This window comes from Ambystoma mexicanum, chromosome 2q (assembly GCF_040938575.1).
Source record: "Ambystoma mexicanum isolate Mex_15411 chromosome 2q, UKY_AmexF1_1, whole genome shotgun sequence".
NCBI classification, from domain to species: Eukaryota; Metazoa; Chordata; class Amphibia; order Caudata; family Ambystomatidae; genus Ambystoma; species Ambystoma mexicanum.
The window spans coordinates 158,143,193-158,165,076 of record NC_090924.1 but is presented as its reverse complement, the minus strand read 5'-3'; the positions used below and the strand labels follow the sequence as shown (position 1 = coordinate 158,165,076).

The 21,884-nt window shown below is 42.0% G+C and overlaps 1 protein-coding gene across 1 annotated transcript in view; it reads left to right on the top strand.

The window, feature by feature from the left end:
• The window catches only part of WNT3A (Wnt family member 3A), a 260,966-nt gene extending 245,146 nt beyond the window's left edge, over positions 1–15,820 (top strand). The window contains exons 3-4 of the mRNA XM_069647078.1: positions 8,167–8,432; positions 9,811–15,820. Of these exons, the coding sequence (XP_069503179.1) occupies positions 8,167–8,432; positions 9,811–10,290 (746 nt within the window). The 3' untranslated portion in view covers positions 10,291–15,820. The remainder of the gene's footprint in view (positions 1–8,166; positions 8,433–9,810) is intronic.
• The last annotated feature ends 6,064 nt before the right edge of the window (positions 15,821–21,884 follow it).

Genomic DNA, 21,884 nt, shown 5'->3' with positions numbered 1-21,884 from the left:
AGCCAAATATGTCCTGCACAGCAGATATCAATATGAGACATTTTACAGCTTCATAAGTAATTTGAGTGGTCGTCTTCCGGCTAAATGTCTACCCGTGCGATATTGGTTCTAATCCCGGCCAGGCACTGTTAAGTGGGAGGCAGCATTTGTTTTCATATAAATTAAAAACAGACAGGGGGGGACGGTGTCCACCCTCATAAAAAAGTGGCCTGACGGCGTCCACCCGCGTGGTCCCCCGACTTGTATCTTGGGATTCCTGGCTTCCGGCTCCATGCTGAGAATTCTTTCCAGAATGGGCAGCATGAGGAGACTAGCACGGATGCTTATTTCTTTGCACTTTCACCGCGTCTGCCTCAATCAGAATACATTTGTGTGTCGGTGCACTAAACACACATTACAAATGGTGCAATTTTTAGAGGCTGAGTGGCTCTGCACTAAGCATGTTATACAACGACAGAACAAGCTGGTCATAACAATAATGCAGTTTGCAGTTAGTGGCTGCACTAGGCACACAATGCAAATAGTGCATTGTGTTTGTGTGTATGTGACTGCACTAAGCACATAACACAAATAATACAGTGTGTGTGTGTGTCTATGTACTAAGCGTATTATACAAAGACAGGCGTTTTTACACTCTCTGTTTCCTTTTACTGTGCATTTCATACAATGAATGCAGTATTTGCAGTTTCTGTGTTGCAGCTTATGCATAGAACATGATGTGAACAGTGCAGTGTCTGTTGTGTGTATCTCTGTCGTTCTGACCTAGCAACAGGTAGACTTATATGTTGTATCATTGAATAATAATAATGTATTTCTTATATAGCACTACACACCCATAGGTCTCAGAGAGCTGAGGTAACAGAAGACATCATTTACCCACAGAGTGGCTGTGGTGCTCAATTTATTGACCACGGAAGGATGAAAGGCTGAGTTATCCCTGCCGGGATTCGAACCTGCCACGGCAGGCAGCGGAGAGGCATCAAGAATGAGCGCTTAGCTCACCGTGCTATCCGGCAGGCTGTAGCTGGTTATTACTGCTCGCATTTTGGAGGTGAACTCCGGTCTCTATTATTTATTGTAATAAACAAAAATGCATTTACCTTACTGTCTTTCTTGAGCCTAAATGTACCAATTTTTTGGGAGGAAGATATAGAATCCCGCCAGATACGCTAGAGCAGTCATTCCTTTGTGGCCGTCTCGGTTCTCCCAGGCCCCCTCTGTGCTATGAGTCTCACCATGTATGTATGGAGTGAACCATTGGAGTATCTCTCTACCCCCTGTGTACAGAGTTCTCCTTCCACATGCTCCGCGGATCATTATTATGTCATGTTATCAGTGTAAAAGCATTGGCGCGGGAGCATCTTTTTTTTCTTAATGAAAAAGGCGCAGCAAACTGCAAGTACCAGCCTACCTTTTTTACCTGCTATGTCCCCCTTCATTTACAATATTCATGTTCCCTGAAAAAAAGTAGAAAATGATTCTCTTGCACAGTTACTAACACTGATGCAAGAACATGTCACTGTGGTGTCAAGTGTGTCATTTTCAAAGAGTGAGTCCACCATTGGGGTGGTCTGCAACAATGGCAGTACACCAGTTATTCACCGCATTTGGCGACATAAACTAAGCTATGCTTGATGCTAGTGAAAGCGGAAGTCACACAAGGTTCAATTCCGACCCCTACGTGGCCTGCCATCCCACGTTGCAATGGATCAGATTCACAGCATGGACGTTGCTGCACTCCACCATGGTGGAAATAAATGTGGTGGTCGCTGAGGAATCTCAAAGAAGGGCCCTAATAGGACTATTCTCTGAGCCGAAGCAGGCCTCATTTCTGCAACTCTGGCCCTGCCGCTAAGCAGCCAACACAGAATGTGCAGCTCAAAAATGTCTGACGAACGAGCTGCATGGGTGCAGCACAGTTATCAAGCAACTGAGCCAACTGAGCCAGTCAGCCAGATGTGTGCAGCACTAACACAAACCCAACATGAAGCCAAACCATACACAACCGGACCTCAACACCACATGACGGCTACTGACCGAAAATGCACCAACACTCAGTGACCGGTTTGTCCGAACTGAAGCTGCCCACAGGACATCCAAGCTCTCTTGCTCTTCTCCCTCTAAACTGCACTAGCCAACCCCCAACCCTCTTCCATTGCAGATCCGCCAGAACGCCAAGCGACCACGCAAGGGACGACAGTGTGCGGTACAAGACCCATTAACATTAACTAATGTCAAGCAACAGAGATAGTTCTGCCCAACATATGAGTGCATGGGCTTTGTATAGAGTGAACATAGGAAGCAATGGAGCACTGTACAAGAAATGAGGGATGCTGAGAGCTACAAGGAGGACGAGCGGGGGAAGGGATGCAGGCGATAAGGGGAGGACGTGTTATATGAGGGGGTCACCTATGACGTTCCTTGAAGAGCAGGGTCTTCAGTTCCTTCCTGAAGTGTCTTACTGCAAGCAACCAGCGTATTCAAGTAGCTACACCAGATGTGTACAGCACAACCATCAGGCATCTAAGACAATTCCTGTACCACACAGGTATCAAGCAACAGAAACAGCAGCTTAGCATCAACATCAAGCACTTGAGCCAGGTGTGTTAGAAGCTAAAATTAATTATCCTACCTCGATGAGCCTAGAACTTGCCCACAGGTTAAGCAGTTTCCTCCTGTCCAGGCGCTCCTCAAGGTTGAATCACAGCACGGCCAACTCAGCTCTCCGTGAGAGGAATCTCTGATATCGTTCACTAACATCAAGTCATTCAAACGGATGTGCACGAAACTAACATGAACCTCATCATGCCCAGAACCAAATGCACCACCTTACTCTTAATATATAAAGGAATCATTTTAAAACGTTCTTGTCCCTCGGTCTCATATGTATTGCTTTCAGAAAGCAAATGGACCCCCAGAACGCTCGTGATCTTCCAGACCCTTGGCCAGCTCAAGGCCTTCCAGACCCTTGGCCAGCTCAAGGCGTGTACAGCTATCAGGGATCGCTGTGAGAGGCACCGTTTAGTTATGTTTAAACATGATAATCTGACGACACCCATAAGCAGAACTGTGTCAACGTTAGTTGGGACACTGAACACGTTTTTTTTTTCCTCTCAAGGAGGTGAAAGGTCTGTAAAATATGAAGACCACAGTGAAATGTGGGTGGAATTCGTAGCATCACAACACAGCAGTCACGTGTGGGCTCCCTGGCAGAGGATTGGTCAAGAAAGTCCTTCAGAATTGAATGAAAAGAAAACAGTAACTTGACAACTTGCAGGCACAATTCTAGATGTATTTGACTTGCGACACAGATTCTGACGTGTGCGCCACATTGGAGGTGCAGGTTTAGGCATACTGCCTTTTTCAGGGGCACCCTGCTGTTCTCAGTCCTCTAGCCACATCCCGCTGACAATTATCCACCAACGACTCACATGCTAAAAACAATGTCGGCTATAAACATGTATTAAAGAAACAAAACAACCGCCACTTCCCAGTTAATAAAAAAAAAAAGTGTCAGCGTAGCTCATGTTAACATAATGTTAGTCCAGAGCCCGAAGTCTCAGGCTGCAGCGGCATGGACACATCCTTGCTGAATGCAGGTCTTGACCTCTGACCCTCGGATAAGAAATGGCCGCCTGTGTAGGATGTTTTCGGAGGTCCATCCTTTTCACAGGGTGCATGTTTCTCCTGGTTGCGGGGAGGCGAGGAGGCCGGTATATCATTAACTCGCGGATAAGTGGGGGCTCAAGAGAAGAAAAAAAACGGATAGGGGATGCTAGCTCGGTCCCCGCACACCCCTGCTGGGGGCTGCTCGGAGCACAATATCCCAGCAGCCATGAGATTAAGCTAAAGAGAAAAGTGAAAATGCTTTTCACAATTCACACGCCCTTTCGATTGCTTTATTAAAGCATGTGAATAGGGGTTTCCCATTCGTCTGACAACGGGGCCAGGCCAGCGCATACTTGCACGTTGCTATGACTTGGTTGCTCCTGGCTAATCACTGGCGAGGGCGAATTTCATATAAAATATCGAGGCCCATTGTTGCCCTAACGTGGCGTGACAGTGGCAGGACAAAGGGGGATTCATTCAGCCCAGCAGGTAATAAGGACGATTTGCCATACCAACCACGCAGTGTCAAGCCGGGCGGGGACTCTTGTCAGCATGGCCCTCTTCCTCAGAGGCCGGCATTCCATTCTCAGGTGCGACGGCGGGCCCTCTTTCCGTGCACTCTCTCGCGGGCTGCGGTGGCGGAAGGCTACATTGGTGTCTTGACCCGGCCACAGGCGTTGCGGCTCTTTTTTTTTACCGCTCTGACTGCTCCCTTTGCTTTCTGACCAGTTACTTCATTTCATAGTGGAAGGCGACATTTTAAACCACTTAACCCGTCCATGCACCCGCTGTCATGCCGCTTATTCGGTATGCTCGGGGTATTTTACACTGCGCATATCACCGCTGCGGTAGATTGAGAGCGCCTAGGCTAGTCCCTGGAGTGGCATATTGTGACCCCTCCGCAGCAAGAAATATCCAGACATTAGTCTGCAGGGTGGGAGTGAAGGGGGGTGAGTAATGAGCAAGGAGTGGGTAAGAGGATGAGAAAGCACGAAATAGACGGTACAAATAAAAGGGGAAGGGGTCGATGCAGTGGGGTTAAGAATGTTCTTTTTTTTAAACTTTATTTTTCAGTGTAGTGGAAAAAAAATGCATCCTCAAAAACAGTCTTCATCAGAGTTACAGCATTTGTTTCAATAGGGGGATTTAGTATACGTACGTACATGCAGATGTCATTTACGTCTTATGATTGTCCACATTTACAATGCGCTTACAAGTCCTTATTCAGTATTCTGTGCACTTAAGTATTCTCTGAAAGGTTCCCAAATGTTCTTTGGTCTACAGCATGGTGTTACAAGTGTTATATGCCGGTTTTAGAAACTAGGCAGTGCTCAGGGGTTCGATACCCAGTCCTGTGCTCAGAGAAGTATTTTTATCAAAATTAAAAAAAAACAATTCAACTCCCAATTGAGTTATGTTATGTTACCTTATTGGGTTTTATATAAATCGATGCTGGCATTGATTGTTATGGTCCCTTGGCTCTTTGGGGCCTGCAGGAAAAGGGGATGACTGTGATTACTAGGAGCAGAGGGAGAAGTGCAAGATTTCGTGGCTGTTGTGGCGATGCATGAATAGTGAAAGGAACCAGGCTCTTATCGTGGTGTGAGTTTCGAGGAGTTTTTGGCACATAGATTGGGACATGGCCAGAGTTTGTCATGCGGAGAGTATGCCTATTGTGTATTTTTCTGATGTTCGTTATGCTACGGGTGAGCATTGCAGCTGTGCTGGGTGACCTGTGGGTCAGTGTCTTTGCTTCACCCACGTTTGTGTGTTGGCCTACATTGGTTAGCAGGGCCGGTCTTAGGGCAGGGCAGGCCAGGCGACCGCCCGCGGGGGCCCACCCCAGCTCGGGGGACTCTTTTAAAGGCTCCCCCGAGCTGGAGTAGTGAGAGAAGGCTAGGCAGGCGCCCTTTTGTTATTAAATGCGCCCGCGGGGCACATTTAATAACAATAGGATGCTGTTGCTTTGCATCAGCACCCTATTCACATGATTACCTCCCCATTTCGATGCAGGAGCGAGGCGGTTTTCATTGGAATAGGGCGCTCATGCATTAGCATGAGCGGCCCCTATTCCAGTGATTAACTGCCAGGCGCCGGAGCCAAGCGGGGAGAGTTAGAAATAAATATGGACCTCCTAACCCCTATGCTTCCCCGGTTGACAGGGGTGCGTGGTGTAAGGAGGGGGGTGCCAATTCTGCCCTGGGCACTAAGGCCGCTAAGGCCGGCCCTGTCGGTAAGTGAATGTCAGATCTGTGCCTTGTGGTGGTTCATGTTCAGTGGCACCCCCAGAAATCTTTCATAGGGGTGCCTGATGAGGTCAATTGGGGTGACACATTCATTGACCTCAATGAGGCACAGGTGGGCTGGTGGGAGGGGCAACATTTTTATAAGGGTGGGCGTGTCCCCTTTGCCCCTGCCGGCGCAGGTATGATATGATATGATAGGTTATTTATAACACGCTTAATACCCAGAGCTGTCTGTGTTGCTCCGTGTTGTCTTGTTTCCAAGGTGAGCACGTTTCCATTGAGCTATCCTCCCAAGCCGCTGTTCATGTTGCATTTGGTGTGTTACAATGTTATCATGGTAGGCTGGAAATGTCTTTAGGGTTAGTTCCACCCGCTGAGTGAAGATGGCAGTAGTGTCAAGTCGTTAGTGGTTGACCGTGCTTGGATAGCCGGAGGAATGCCAGCTTTCCCCTTAACAGACATAAGCAGAAGTAGCACAATCACTGAAAACTCAGAAAAAAACATGAAACTCTGCCTTGCAGACAGTAGTGAACCCCTCCCCCACAATCTGCCTTAGAACCCTGACAACAATTATATGTATTTTTATTGAAAACGTTTAGAAACACTCAAAATATCTCAGAGATTGGCACAGCTGCTAATAATGAGACATGCATTTTGGGATTAAAGAAATTGAACCATTTCTTTTGTCCTGGAACTCCTTTCCGAACTTGGCCATTTTAGTGTCACTGTTAAACAGGGATGATGTTTGATATCCAGTGTCCTCAGAGTGGAAAGCTTGACTTTACCAGCTACCATTTTAGCCAGCCATTATCTAAATGACTCTACATGCCACCTAATAAGTAGCCTGATATTAGATGATATATACGGGCTAGCAGGCCCATCCAATCTCCCCACACCTGCCTGCTCTTTACACACTGCAATTGCAATAGGACCAATCTTTTGTTACTCTTGTTTTCTCAGTGTCATGGGATCACATGTCGCTGGACTTTTAACTTATATGTGGCCCAGAATGTTTGCAATTGTCTAGTGCATTCGTACAATTGCAACCTTTCTGAGCCATATACAAGCTAAAATGTCAGCTGTGATCCCTGTTCTCATTCCTCTCTCTGTATGTGTTTGTGTTTTAAAGAGGGCCCTGAGAAGATCTTAATGGCAGACAACACTCTTTTTAAGGAGCAGTTTGGAATATATGTATTTTATTATTGAGAACTTCTCACCCCCCCCAAGATGAATGCATAGATGCATCACCAATCTTCTCTATGCATTTGGTAGCAGGCTTTGGTGATGCTCAAGACATTAGGGGGGGACAGCTAAGGGGAAACGCGTTTGTCTTGGCAGCCAGACAATGCTGCGCAAACACAGGTTCCATCCCGATTCCTCGCTTAGAAACCCATCTTTCGTATTAAGCGTGTTATAGAAAAACAATTATAATGATATTATCCGGCCTGATGTACAACAGTTAAAAATATGGACAAATGATGCATTAAAACTTAACAAGAGAAAACTCAAGGATCTCATTTATAGTCGTACTCACCTTTCCATAAGTTGAATATGTCACAAAAATGCAAGCGGCACATGCATTGTGAATCTGGGTATGTTACACCTGGACTAATTCCTACTGACACTACACACATTGTGCAGCATGAGCTGTAGGCCACGTGGAACATGTGGAAACCAAGTGTTCGTATGTACAGCATGTTCTCGTTGGCATGCAGTACTGCTGAAAAGTTAAACTCGGCAGTGAAACTGGATCCATGAAGATGTGTAAAAAGGTCGAGATTTAATTTGTTACCTCTCTCATCTGTGTCTGGAAAAGGGCCAAATAAGACACCTAATGGCTGGTGATGTCCACTCTGGCATGGAGAGGTCGAGACAATTATGTTTTTTTTCTCCAGGGTTTTGTTAGAAATATGCTTCTATTAGGAGAAGTACATTAATTCTTCTCTTGAAAACTACAAACCTTTTTCTGTTTGTCGTCTGTCACTTCTATTTCTTCCGCTCGCTCAGGAAAGATGCATGACAGACGGTGAACAGTTTTGCCACAAAGGCCTCGTAAATTAGGAAAACCATTTTGACCAATTCCAGATAATGAATATTATTAAGTACATGCTACTATTTGGTGTTAATTATATTTTTAGAGGCCATTTTGTAATGCATACGTCATATTACATTTTAGCCATACTAATAAGGACTTATTAGTTCAATTTTGTTTCTTGTACATTCGCACTGTCATGTTATATTGCTGATGTATTCCTTAGTTCTTTTATGGAGTTTTTATGACTGACTGATGCACTTTGTTTTCTGTTCCCAGCCACGAGAGAGTCCGCCTTTGTACACGCAATCGCCTCTGCTGGAGTAGCATTTGCAGTAACCCGCTCCTGTGCCGAAGGATCTGCCACAATATGTGGCTGTGACACGCGCCACAAGGGACCCCCTGGCGAAGGCTGGAAATGGGGTGGCTGCAGCGAAGATGTGGAGTTTGGGAGCATGGTCTCGCGAGAGTTTGCCGACGCCAGAGAGAACAGGCCAGATGCTCGGTCTGCCATGAACCGGCACAACAATGAGGCTGGACGAACGGTAAGGGGGCTTTCTTAGCGTGGCAGATAATGACTCTTTAAGGGGTTGGTCCATTTCCAACTTAAAATGAAGTTAAGTACTAGTCCCATCCTTCATTCCTTCCAATAAATCCACCCTGCCCACCTACACCCACTAAAAGGCAGTAGCTGCTGTATTCAAGTTAGCAAATGTATATAACTGGGAAAGTTAGCCAGTTGGCTCTAATACGTCCTTGTTAAACAGTGCAGTGTATTTTGTACGAATAACCATTGCACACTTCAAAGTAACCACTTAAACCTTAAGACCTCTTCAGCAGAGTGTGTCTTAAAAGCACTGAAAACTTGTCATAAGTCCTGTAATTTGAAATGGTGATGTCGACATTCCCTTGTAGTGTATTAAAACCCAAGGAGGAGGCACCAGCCAATCAGCTGCATCAGAACATGTCTTGAAGGCTGGGGTCTAGGCCTGCATTCTCTCCTGAGGGTGCCACATTCCGCCCCAAGTCAACTTCTCTTGGTCATGCTCCGGTCACCCACACCCTCTCCCTCGTTCTCCACCCACTGCCCACTTCCCTTCCACCCCATAATACTCCTTACCTGTTCTGGAGGCCTAAGATCCCTTCTGCTCCTAAGTCTTCCTCATCCTCGGATCGACCTTCCTCGCCATGGATTGCGGCCTGAATCTAACGATATAAGGCTGTGTGTGTCTAAATGCTGTAGGTTTTTGTTTGATGTTCTATTGACTATTTTGTATAATTGTGAAACTTCTTGGGAGAGATTAATTTATGGCAAATTCGTCAATTTGCAAAGAATGTTTGCTAAAGTAATCAATCTCTACTGGCAGTGACACTAACTGGTTTGACTAGTGATAGAAGCTGATATGTGCTCCTCTCTGCAAGCACCCACCAGGTGCATTGGCAAAGTTAGGACCATTTAATGGTGGAGGAGTAAATGGGCTTAGTGGTCATCCTAGAGCCATATACAAATTTGTTTGATGGGCATTGCCAGATCCAATGCAGTATGTAGAAGAGTGTGGCACAGGAGCACTGACATTTGGAACTATTGGGCCTCTGCCGAATTATGGATCACATGCCACCGGCTGCAGACCCATGCTGCTGCCAGTGACACCAATGCAACTCCGAGTAAAGCGGGGCTCCGAGATATTTTATTGACATTCTAGAAGGCAGTGATGGATCTCATCAGCACAGCTAAAATCTACTGACAATCGAATAGAAATAAAATTGGCCCACACGCAAACCATTATATTACAGCTTTATCCAGAATCAGATATTCAGTTGTTCAGTTTTAGTCCATCAATTGTTTTGATTTACAGTTCTAGAAAAAAGTGCCTCCATCGTGTGAATTACTGTCTAATTGTGGCATCTTTCTTTCTCTTCTAGTCGATCATTGATCATATGCACCTGAAATGCAAATGTCATGGGCTATCCGGAAGCTGTGAGGTGAAGACATGCTGGTGGTCTCAGCCAGATTTCAGGGTCATTGGCGACTATCTAAAGGACAAGTACGACAGCGCCTCTGAAATGGTCGTGGAGAAGCATCGTGAATCCCGTGGCTGGGTTGAGACCCTACGTCCCAAATACACTTTCTTCAAGCCACCAACTGAGAGAGATTTGGTTTACTACGAGAGCTCGCCAAATTTTTGCGAGCCAAACCCTGAAACAGGGTCCTTTGGCACCCGTGACAGGATTTGTAATGTGACCTCTCACGGCATTGATGGCTGTGATCTCCTGTGCTGTGGTCGTGGACACAACACACGGACTGAGAAAAGGAAAGAAAAATGTCACTGCATCTTCCACTGGTGTTGCTACGTGAGCTGTCAAGAATGCGTACGGGTGTATGATGTTCACACGTGCAAATAGGACCAAAAACTTGCAGAGGCTTTTTTGAGGAAGTCAATGATAGCCTTCTTTTGCTGAAAACTTTCCTGACAAAGCTCTTTTTTGGTGGTTAAAAAAGGCTCAACTATTTGAATAGTATAGGTCTGTTGACTTTGTGAACAGCCCATGATGCAGCCGAATGCTGACCTTGCAAACGCGTAACAGTACACAAAACATGGTATCCCAACACGACATTTCAGTCGGGATAAAGTCATTGTGAACCTTTGTAGGCTAAAAAGGTCATCCGGGGATCAAGGAGTAGCATTCTTCCTCTCTCCCCCATCACCGTACGAAGGGGTAGGAGCTGTGAAGGGAGCTCTGAAGACAAGCACATGCAAGACGAAGACGGAAGGTGGTGCTACCAAGCATGCGACCAGGGTGAATCATGTCTTCAGTTTCCACTGTGGTTGATGCAGAACTCTTAAGATCATGACTGTTTATGATCGAGCACCAAGACAGAACCGGAATCTTCATCCTGAAGCCTCCCAGGAAATATCTATCATCACTAGAGAAAGGATCAGCTCTTAGGACAACATGCAACATGTAGACTTTGGGATTCTCCATGCATTGCAGGATTGCAAAAAAACATTTTGTGTAGAAAGGCTGAATGGATGTGCCATTTTTTAAGTGTAGATTTTAAAATCCCCATGGCATTTTGAAAGCACATTTAAACACTGGATTAAAAAAATACAAACTGTGTAGAACAGTGCTTCTTTACAGCCGTTATCAGCTTATTCTCTCACTTAAAAACAGCAGTTTCTGTGTATTTATAAAAACTTGCAGACTGAATAACAGTCCTATTGAGCAGAACAGGTGTAGCTGCAGAATACCTTTCTGCTAAGCAGTATTTAGTCAAATGTGTTGCAATAAACATAGTTTAACACTGTACTGAATAATACAGCAATTTGTTAGAGGAAGGGAGTGGCATACCTTCATTTTCAACATACCGCAGTTGGAACTTGCACTTAGTTCACTTGACCCATTACGCAATGTGTGAGGGTCTTTTACTATTGCATAAGGGTGGACAAATCTATCTAGGGGCAAACCGTGACAGATGTCTTTTTCTGAAATGTTTTTCTCCCTCAATGGTTAACATTTTTCATGGAAAAGTGAAGTGGTGAAGTGCTCTCTACTGAAATTACAAACACCTTTTTTCAATTTAACCCCCCAAGCCACACCTCATTACCTACCAAAATGGTCAAAGTACATCATTAACACATTGTCTTGTAAAAAGCAGATACAGGAACATGGCGTGTACATGACTTGGGCATATGCCAGAGTAGAAGTGATGGTGAACTCATAAAAAGAAATAACTTTCAAAGTGACATCCTGAATGTGTGAAGGGACACAGTTAGGGACTGAAGGGTTAAGGGGGTTAAAATGTAGCATGGAGTAAAATTGATACTTTCCACAATTCCACTTCCCAGCAACTGCTGGGAAATACTCGGTAAACAAGGCAGAGTAGACTCTAAAATGGACAAAATGCAGTGACTGCAGTGACAGTTGGACCACTTGGAAGTTCTTATTAATGGCATTCACCCTCCCCATAGACTGTTCCAGTAAATATGAAACATTATTCAATAAAATTAAGACTGATGGATAGCTTAGTAGCGTGAGAGCGAGCTACAATCAGTGACGTGGAGCCTGCAGTCAGCACGCGTCCAAATTCCAGCAGGGCAATTGATTTGTCTCCTGGTGTGTTTAATGCCAGGCATTAAATGTAAGTTTGTTGTCCCTTTTACTGAGATGAAAGTCTGAGTCTCCCCGTGCTGATTTAATCTTTGGTCCTGCAGTTTATAAACATATATATATCTGCAGCAGGTGCATTAGCACAAAATAACTCTAAGGTTTATTGTTAAAAAACTACAAATATATTTTAGAACTGTAATATTTGTATTGGTACGTAATTTCTAAACAACATTGATTGCTTTTAACTCAACACTGGTTACATATAGTAACAAATATCATATATTTATAACTCATAACTGGCATTCAACCCACTGAACTATAACTTACAAGCCTCATTTTCTTTAAAATAAGTGCTTACATCCTTTAACCCGCTGAAACAATTTGTAACTAGGTCAGCAGGGTGTTGTCCTAATTTTTCAAAATCTTTAAAACTAATTCTAGATGAAAATCCTGTCTATGGAAGCAAATTTCCTATTTAAAATTCTTCATTATGGGCCTGATTCACAGAAGCATTTTCTAATGGTACAATTTCAATATGCAAACGTTCTGTGAATCGGGCCCTATGCCTTGGGAGTGCGGAGATATACAGAATTCCCCTTTTACTTGATGTCAACAAACGGCATTAACCCTGACTTATTGGGCTTTATCGGGCACCTATTGGTTTACATCCTTGGTATTAACTGGAATGGCCTCCTTGCAAATAAAAGGTACAGGATTATGTTTTCATTGACCGTTCACTGGTAGATTCAATGCAATAAGTCATGCAAAGACGTCAATTGTTGCTAAATTCCCCATGGAAGAAATCTTCAGCATACATTGTAAAATCGTAGACTCTTATGTTTAAGGAGTATTATTTTAGGATGGCCCAAACAGCATTTTTAACACTTAATGACATTATTACACAATTCGTTAAATATACAGATGAATACAGAGCCATATAATATTTTTTAAGGTATTCTAAAAATCTGATAAACATGTAGGATAAACCAATACAAACAATTTATATGCTTTTGCTCTTATTTTTGGTAGTGCATCTTGTGCAATTTACAACATAGAACCTAGAAAATAAATAACCAATAAGCCAACATTTTGTTTAAATTAATAAAAAAAATATCCGAGTTAGACTGATGCTAATTGAAATTTGCATATGGTGAACAGCAGTGTTAAAAAAATATGTTTTCCCAAACTAGACTAAATACATTTTGAACCAGTTAGTTGCTAAACTTTGGTATGCACTGAGAGTACGTATACTTGTGAGAGCCATGCATTCTTCAAGACACTGAAAAGCAATGATATATTTATAATTAATTGACCTGACAGTCAATTGAAATAATTTGTTCTGTGGGATTTTCCAAAATGTCATTTGTTACACTTCAGGATCCAGCCTGGATTGTAACTTCAGGCCTTAACAAATGGGACCTATTCCCCCAGCTACAGCAGTACTTGTAAATATATTACATGACTTTGTATTGTAATGGTGCTGCCGATTCATCAGAACCATAAATTCGATGTTTGCCCATTTTGATCACTTAGTGTGGCTTTATAAAATGAATCCCCAGTATTTTGTATGTTATCAGTATTACTTTGCCGTTGGAAATTGCATTTTTTATTGTAGTGTTTTCTACGTCTTATGGATCCCAACAAACACACCTTAAAATGGATATCTCTTACTATATTCTTGTACCTTCCTTCAGAAAAGAAAACTAGCGGAGGTGCACCCGAATTCTGGCAAGCAAACATTATTTGGTTTTGCGTTCCTGCTGGGTTGTCAAATGTCTCTGGTCATTTATCAACCAGTTTGTTTACACCTTTTACGCTTTGCTACAATTTGAGAATGCAGTTGTCAAACCATAGCTCAAATTAAGTTTATAAATGCACCATCCCACCTTCTGGCATTGCCATGGTCTATCCCTTTTCTCTTTTCTCCACTGGACGTTTAGTCAGAATTTGGTGCAATCTATTAGTTAAGAAGCCTTTGGAATCATGAGACCTGACTTCTAACCAGAATATCCCATTTCCCAAGATTGTCAGATCCCTAGAAAAATCACATTAGCAGCAAGTGCTTAACCCTTTATTGCAAAACATGGGAAATATCAGAAAGAGAATAACTAAAATATTTCTGTGTCTCTGTTTGCCCACCACTGTAATGCTCCTAACCATCTCAACCAGCCCTTCTAGTGCCAAAGACCCTATCTTTCTCCTCTCCATTTTTAAAATGTTTCTTTCTCTCTCACAGATGCAAATGACACAAGGAGTCTTTCTTCAAAGCATGAACGTTCATAATCTTACTTTGGACCGGATGGTAGCAATTATTTGGCAAGCGTAAACACCCTAGCTTTTCTGTATTTGTGAAACATTGAGGAAGTTGTCGGGAAACTTACCACACAAAGGCTGTCATCACGTTATTTCAGAATCTGCATTTCTCTGAACCACCAATCATTCTTACACCCCAATGCAGCTATCCAACCTACAATTAGATAAACACAATTATTTTCTTTCTATGAAAGAAATATTGACTTTAGTGTTTTTATATGAACATGACAGATGTGAAGTTTCATATGAATGCATCCTCTGGACTACATGTCCACAGAATACCACAACATGATGTAAAGGTATTGATTGACAGGGAACAGGTTGCCACTCCAACAAGGGTCCGAAATGTGTACCATGTTTGTCAATCACCATACAACTGCAACAATTAAAGAAGAGCAACAAATGAAAAACTATGAAACAACAACTGGATAATTGTACCATAGTCGTATTAGTGACCATTACATTTACAATCACCCAGTGAATTCTACCAAACCTAGCTTAGTATTAAGTGCTGAGAGATCAATCAGATGCCAATTTGGAATTTAAACATCTGAGTGGATGGAAATCATTATCCTGAAATTCCTTATTTTCTAAAAAGAAAAGTACATTTTTAACCACAGCAATTTATAAGAGCTTCCAGAGTGCATGGGTATGATTACTGTTTTTCTCCTTCATATTTCAGTTTCCATGGTTGAATATGTACCTGCAAACTCATATTCATCACTGTGTACAGTTTCCTTTCCTAAAGTGTTTCCATTTTACAACTAACATGCCACATGTAAACATTTGCAATGTACCCCTTCGGCAAAATTTGCTTTGGATAATCAACGTGTGGAGAGGGACTGCACCCAGTCAAGACCTTAACTGCTATTGAATGCCACTGGCTATCATTAACATAATCAAGGTTTTTTGGAATGGCACACGATTACTTGTGTACCCAATATATTTTGGAGGATGCGCCACATTCCATCTAAAGAAAATTTGTGGGAATGTCGTCTACGTATATTTTACAGTGTTTCACCATTAATTGCAAGCACATGACCCCCCCATCATACAAAAGTAAAATATTATTTCCAAGTTCAGAGACTGCCTCTTTGCTTTGCAATACAATACATGTTACTGTCATTCATCTTGCTGTGGTATTCTCCCTATATTCCCAAAATAACAAGGCACCCTTTCTCCACTGCCTTACAAAATGTATCGATCGTAAAATCTTAAATTCCAAAGCTATGTACAAAGTAGGTTGTCACCTTTTTTGTATTTCTCAAGTCGAACAATTTTTGTATGATTATTTATTTTATGAATAAATGTATATATTAGTAAGAGTATATATTTGTGGAAATAACTCATTGGGACATTGTTGTTGCTCTGCTTGTTGTGACCTCATTGTCTTACCCTGTTTTCTACTGACAGCACATTAGCGATGGTTAAATGTATATAACTGTTTTTGTTACCAGTAAGTTGATAGATGTGTTAACTCTATAATGATAATTAAAATGCATAAATTTCACCTGTGTGCTGCTTCTGATTTATTTCAACCATCATCCTACATGTAGTACAGTGTAACAACATGAGAATGATGCATAAACTTTACAGTGCAGTAGAGCACGTGCACCCTTGAGATGCACGTACGAAGGTGGCTTTACAATGTCATAATTTCCCTGTATGCCTTCACATCAATTGACAGACTAATTTTGTTCTTTCAAACAAATACATGTCATTATCCGATAACAGAGGATTCTTGATGACTTTAGAATCATTTACCACCTGTCCTCCATCATCTAACAGATGGCAGATCAGAAGGGTGCATTAATTACATTAGAGCCTTAATTCTAAATATGGTGTCAAGGACAAACACATCTGGTACCTCAAATAGCTGTTTGTTTAATACTATCTAATTATGAGTTGAGCTACATAAAAGTACTGTATGGGGTACATATGTTTAATTTACCACATGAAGTACTGTATACGTACCCCATATATTGGCATGCCCAATAAATACAAATGTGTTGCTAGAATCAAATTGAATGCACTAATGTGTCCCTGCGGATTATGCTTTTATGAATTGACCCTAACTCAAAGTAGGAGTATTGTCTAATGAGGCCTCATGTGTTTGAGTGTACTTGGTTTGTAAAACGTAGTGCTTACTGGGCCTGATTCACAACAAGTTTTTCAGTGGGATTTTCCCTTTGAAAACCCTTTTGTAAATTAGTCCCACTGAGTTTGTCGTACTGTAATTTTACTGGGATTGTCAAACTGAGAATTTTACAGGGATTTTTAGAATGTGACTTTACTGGGGATGCACAAACTGGGAACGTAATGTTGGTTTGTAAAGTGGCACCATCCAATTGCTTCTAGACTAGGTATTTGAAAACTCTGAGTATAGTGGAGGTGTCAAACTGTGAACATATCTGGACTTTACAAGCTGGCAAGGATGGTGAGCTTTACAAGTCAGTGCTTATATTTCTGTTCATCAGCATCCACTGAAAGAAAACTTGTCCAATGATGATGCTAATCAGTACATCATGTTTGAATATGCATTTGCAAGAGAAACCCATACCATGATCTTCTGACATGGTCACCCAGAGCTGGAATACATTCCTTTTCCATTAACGTATAACTAAGTTAAAATGATTTAGGCAGTGGAGACTTACCAGTGCTTGCCCAAAGGTTTTGAAATGGCAGCCTCCTGGAAGTGATACGAGCAGCACAAACAGATCAGTCCTTTAAAACCAATGAGCCTGATTTAGAAAATGCTTTGTATATCAGACCCAATGTGTTCCTTGGCTGCCTATAGAGTTGGGCCAATCCCACCAAACCCCCCACTTCTGACAACTGTTCACATTTCTGTTAAACCTTGGCACAAGGATTCTTATTGATAATTCATGCCCCATGACAATCAGTGCTCCTGATATGTCAGCTTGGACTATTACAAGTCCAGAAATAGCCAGAAACAACCTAAAACACATGAGTCAATGAAGTCAAACACTTCCAGAAAAATGAATGCACTAATATCATTAGATTGTTTTTGTACAGTGCTTACTTTTGAAGTTCTTCATCTTCATAGTGCTATAAATTATATGTGTTACTTTTACTTAACCTAAAAGTGCTTAATTTATTGACCTCTGGATGACCTGCTCCTCAACTCTGGAAAAACCGAAATCCTAATCTGCGCAAAACAGCTATCCTTCCCCAACCTATCCCTTGGCTGCCTTCATTAGAACACGCACCCACTGCACCCTTCTCAGTCAAAAACCTACGATGCACGTTTAGTTCGGACTTGACCCTCTCCCGTCACATCATTGCAGTCTCCAGAACATCCCCCGTTCCACCTCCATATCCTCAAGCGGATCTATTTCTCTCAAAATCCCCATGAAGTCTCCAGAATTATGGCCATCATCCTCTCACGCATAGAGTATTGTAACTCCCTATACCTAGGTGTGCCTGCATATCAACTCAGAAATTTCCAACAGATCCATACCTCTGCGGCAGGTCTCTGCCTCGCACTCTCCCCCAGAGAACACATTTCCCCCACACTCAGGAAACTTCACTGGCTGCCCATCACCCGATAGGCCTCTTTCAAAGCCATGTGCATTACCCACCGTCAGAGGCGTTGCTAGGGGGGGGCTAAGGGGGCTATAGCCCCTGATCTTTTGGTTGTAGCCCCGGATAGAATCTCAGGAGCTACAGCCAAAAGGCTAGCTAGCCCCCAGTCCCGACAGTCCCGACATCAGCTTAGCCCCGGGTCTTTTCCACACTTAGCAACACCCCTGCCCACTGTTCCATCTATATGAAAGGCCCTGAATTCCTCCAAAACGAGATCATACGATACCACCCCACCCAAATCCTCAGATCAAGCTCTGAACACCTCCTGGTAGTCCCACCCTTCAAGTTCTCCAGACCTGGAGATGACTGTTTCTCTGTCCTTGCAACCACCTTCTGGAACTCCCTCCCCCTCACACACCATCTCATAGAGGCTCACAAGGAAATCCCTCAAATCCCTTTTGCAGCACTAAGCCTCTCAGATCACCAAGTGTGGAACAGCATGGCTTTGACAAATTATGTTACATGGTCACGATGGCCGCCCCCACATGTCCACTGCTCAGACCAGTCAATCACAATATTTCTTAAAATTGCAAAAGATATCAGAATGTGAGAAACATCATGATTCAGTTGGTGGAATGTTAAGAATTACAGTTATTTTTGTGGACATTCCCAAGTATTCCTTTAAAGTTGCAAAGTTACTAGAGGGTCAAAAAGTTGGGATTTTTGTTTAAGAAAGTCATGATTTCATATACAATATCTTAACATTCTTCTTACAACTTGCTATATCTGTGTTGTAACTTTTATAAGTGTGAACAATTTTTGTGATTGGTAGAGAATACATTTTAGCCTTAAAATGTGGCCTATACCATCCCAAAAAAGAAGGTTATCCACAAGCTTCATACTGAGATTGTATAAAAGAAGTCTATGATGGACCACATTAAAATGAGTGGTGTGCAAAATGGTTCGGCAATTTTTTCAATGGAAGTAACAACTTTTTTTTTATCAGCAAAATGTCACTTGCTCATCAAATTTAACGTTTGAAAAAAATGGAAGATTAAGAAAATACTTGCAAACACAATACGACCTTTACTTGCAGGAATGTATGCTTGGTTGCTAAATTCAACTATAGGAAAATATTGCTAGACAACAAGCTAAAAGGCTTTTAGGAGTTTGCAAGAAACTCATTGCTACTAGCAATGTTGGAACGTTATTGATGAGTTTCTTTTTTAAAGGTTTGAATTATTTGTCAAAAGGGGTGGCAAAGATTTCTATTTAAAGCACAACACTATGCATAGCGATTACCTTCCTCCTACAAGAGTGCACATGATTGATTTCCTCAACTTGGGAATATTTTTATGATGTGCCTGGTGAAAGTTCCATTTCTGGGGGGCGCGCCGAGCGACACCAAGGATGGCTGCGTGACTGAGGAGCTCCGGAACATAGGAGTAATATTTTACTAAAATACAACTTCTATTCGTCGAATTCTCATTGACACTGATGCTCGCACGTAATTGTAGAATTTATCATATCTGGCGGTATGTTTTTTGGCTGAACGTGCACCGTAACATTAGACCGTTCTGAACTCCGATGGACATGCGCTACTTATCCTCTCACCTCATAATTAAACTTCCCTTGACACAGCAATGCAACGTTATCTGTGTTGCCTCAACAATGTGCAAGGCTCCAGAAGGTGACAGCTTTGAACTCTCGCTGTCGCCCTTCTACGGCTTTACTATTTGACTGGATTTGCACCTTTCCTGAATGAACGTCGAGGAGGTCTGAAACAGTGACGTCTAGTAGACGGCAAGCCGTCTCATCTAGTCAGCTGACCGGCATGATGAGGAAGACCCGCTTCGCATGAGATACGTATTTTCTGCATAACAAGGTACGACAAAGGGCGGTTTTAAAGCAAGTTCTTCCGCTATCTGCAGATTTGTATACATTTCAAAGAGTGAACATTCTATAACTAAATGTTCATGTATTTTTGAAATATTTGTCTCGGAACACTTCCATTGAACATTATTCTGTAAACCCATTTTATGAATACTGCTAGTTTGCTGCATTTCAACGCTTATTTTTTGCATTACTTTATAATTGATTACAGTAACTTTCACTCGTAAAATAAATAAATACAAATTTCCACGTTTGCTGCAATGGAATCTTTCTAATTCCTTCACTCGCTGTACAAACATTTTGTTTATGGCGTTTCATTAACTATTTTAGCACCAACCTTACTTCCACAGTACCAGTGCAGCTTTGTGTGAGTATAGGGAACTCTAACGTCACCATATGAAGCACACACTTTCTAATGTGAACTGGATGTAATGTAGATTACCATAATTTCAGTATTCCTCACAAATATTCCCCACATGGATCCCTATTAACGTTTGTGAACGTGGTGCTACATCTTCAGTATTTATAAGACTTCACTTATTTCAATCTAGTACATGAAGTGTTCTATTTTAAGTATGCCATCGATTATCATCACAGGAATCAGCGTTGTCCTTAACTGGCTCACCCTTCACATGGTGGCAACATTTTCTGGTTCACAACTTATTCACTCTACTTTTCGTTCTTTAACAGCAGTGGAATTGTTCAGTTTCCATTTATTACTATTCTCTATCATCATATAATTCACAGGCATTTTTATACAATGTCGTCCTCGGAAAATCCACCATTCAATGCCTACATGAAATAAAATTCGTGAAGAACTCTGCAATATATACGCTCATCCACGTCCACACTTGACTCTCGTTAATCCTCCATTCAAGAAGAACTGAAAGGGCTCAAGAATAACATTAAACTTTTTCGGGCACACTCGATGAAGCTGAGGAGAGAGTTAGTACAGAAGAAGACAGAGTAGAAGGTTTAGAGTGTATGCAGACAAAAATACTCCAATTAGAGGGTGAGGTTACAGAATTGGGGGACAGAAATCGGAGGGACAACTTACGTTTCTTTGAAATTCCTGAAAAATCCAAAGAGATGACCCTATCAATTTTCTAACAAATTGGGTCTTTTCTATTCTTGGCATCACCTTCTCACCTCCATTAGAACTTCAAAGAGCCCATAGAATCAGACCTCGTTTCTCCAGAACTGATATTTCACCTAGACCTTTCATTGCATGTTTCCTCTGACATCAACAGGCATGTCAAATTCTACAAGCAACCAGGAAGAAACCTCCTATCCTCTCTCAAAACAAGAGACTTTTCGTTTCTCCAGACTTCTCCGGTGCAACTCAAGGTAAAAGGAAGAGATTTCTAGACATGAGACCTATTCTCAAATCGCTCAACATCAGATATGATTTATTGGAACCTGCAAAGATGATCATCACCATCCCCGATGGCACCACCATAGAGTTCACAAATCCAGACGAATTGTATAACTTACTCCAAGCTTTACAGACAACTCCGATGGACACTTCTTCATCAAAAACCATGACTAATTCCTCATCAGAATCTCAAATCTCTACACCTAATTTCAGAATGCCCAACAACCAAAATATAAAATACACTCCAAGAAGCAGCAGATCAACATCGTCAATCCCAATGGAGTTGCCTTCCACCTCTAGTCATCTCAGAGACAAATCTAAATCTCCCATCAAAACATTGGTTCCTCCATTCTCTCCCGGATAACCTAATTGTTTGGCATATTATTGTCTTTACCTTTGTTGAAACTACAATATCAACTTACTTCTATGTTTAAATATTATCCTTTCTTTATTCTACACAAATTCTCCCTGTTGTTTAACTCTCTTTGATCACTTTGCTATTCTCTCCTTTGTTCCAATCTCTTTTAGTTATGCCCATTCCATCTTCTCACTTGTCATCCCCTATGAGACTCATATGTATTTATTTCTACGAAAACCTCCTTCTCACTTCTCTGTCATTACTTATCCATTTATATCTTTTCATATTCATCACTTACATTTTCTTATTTATTCTTATTTTGTTGTCTCCCCTACCTTTAGTTCTTACTCACATGTTTCAAGTTCATTATGAATTTAATACAACTTATTTCCGTGGTTCCTT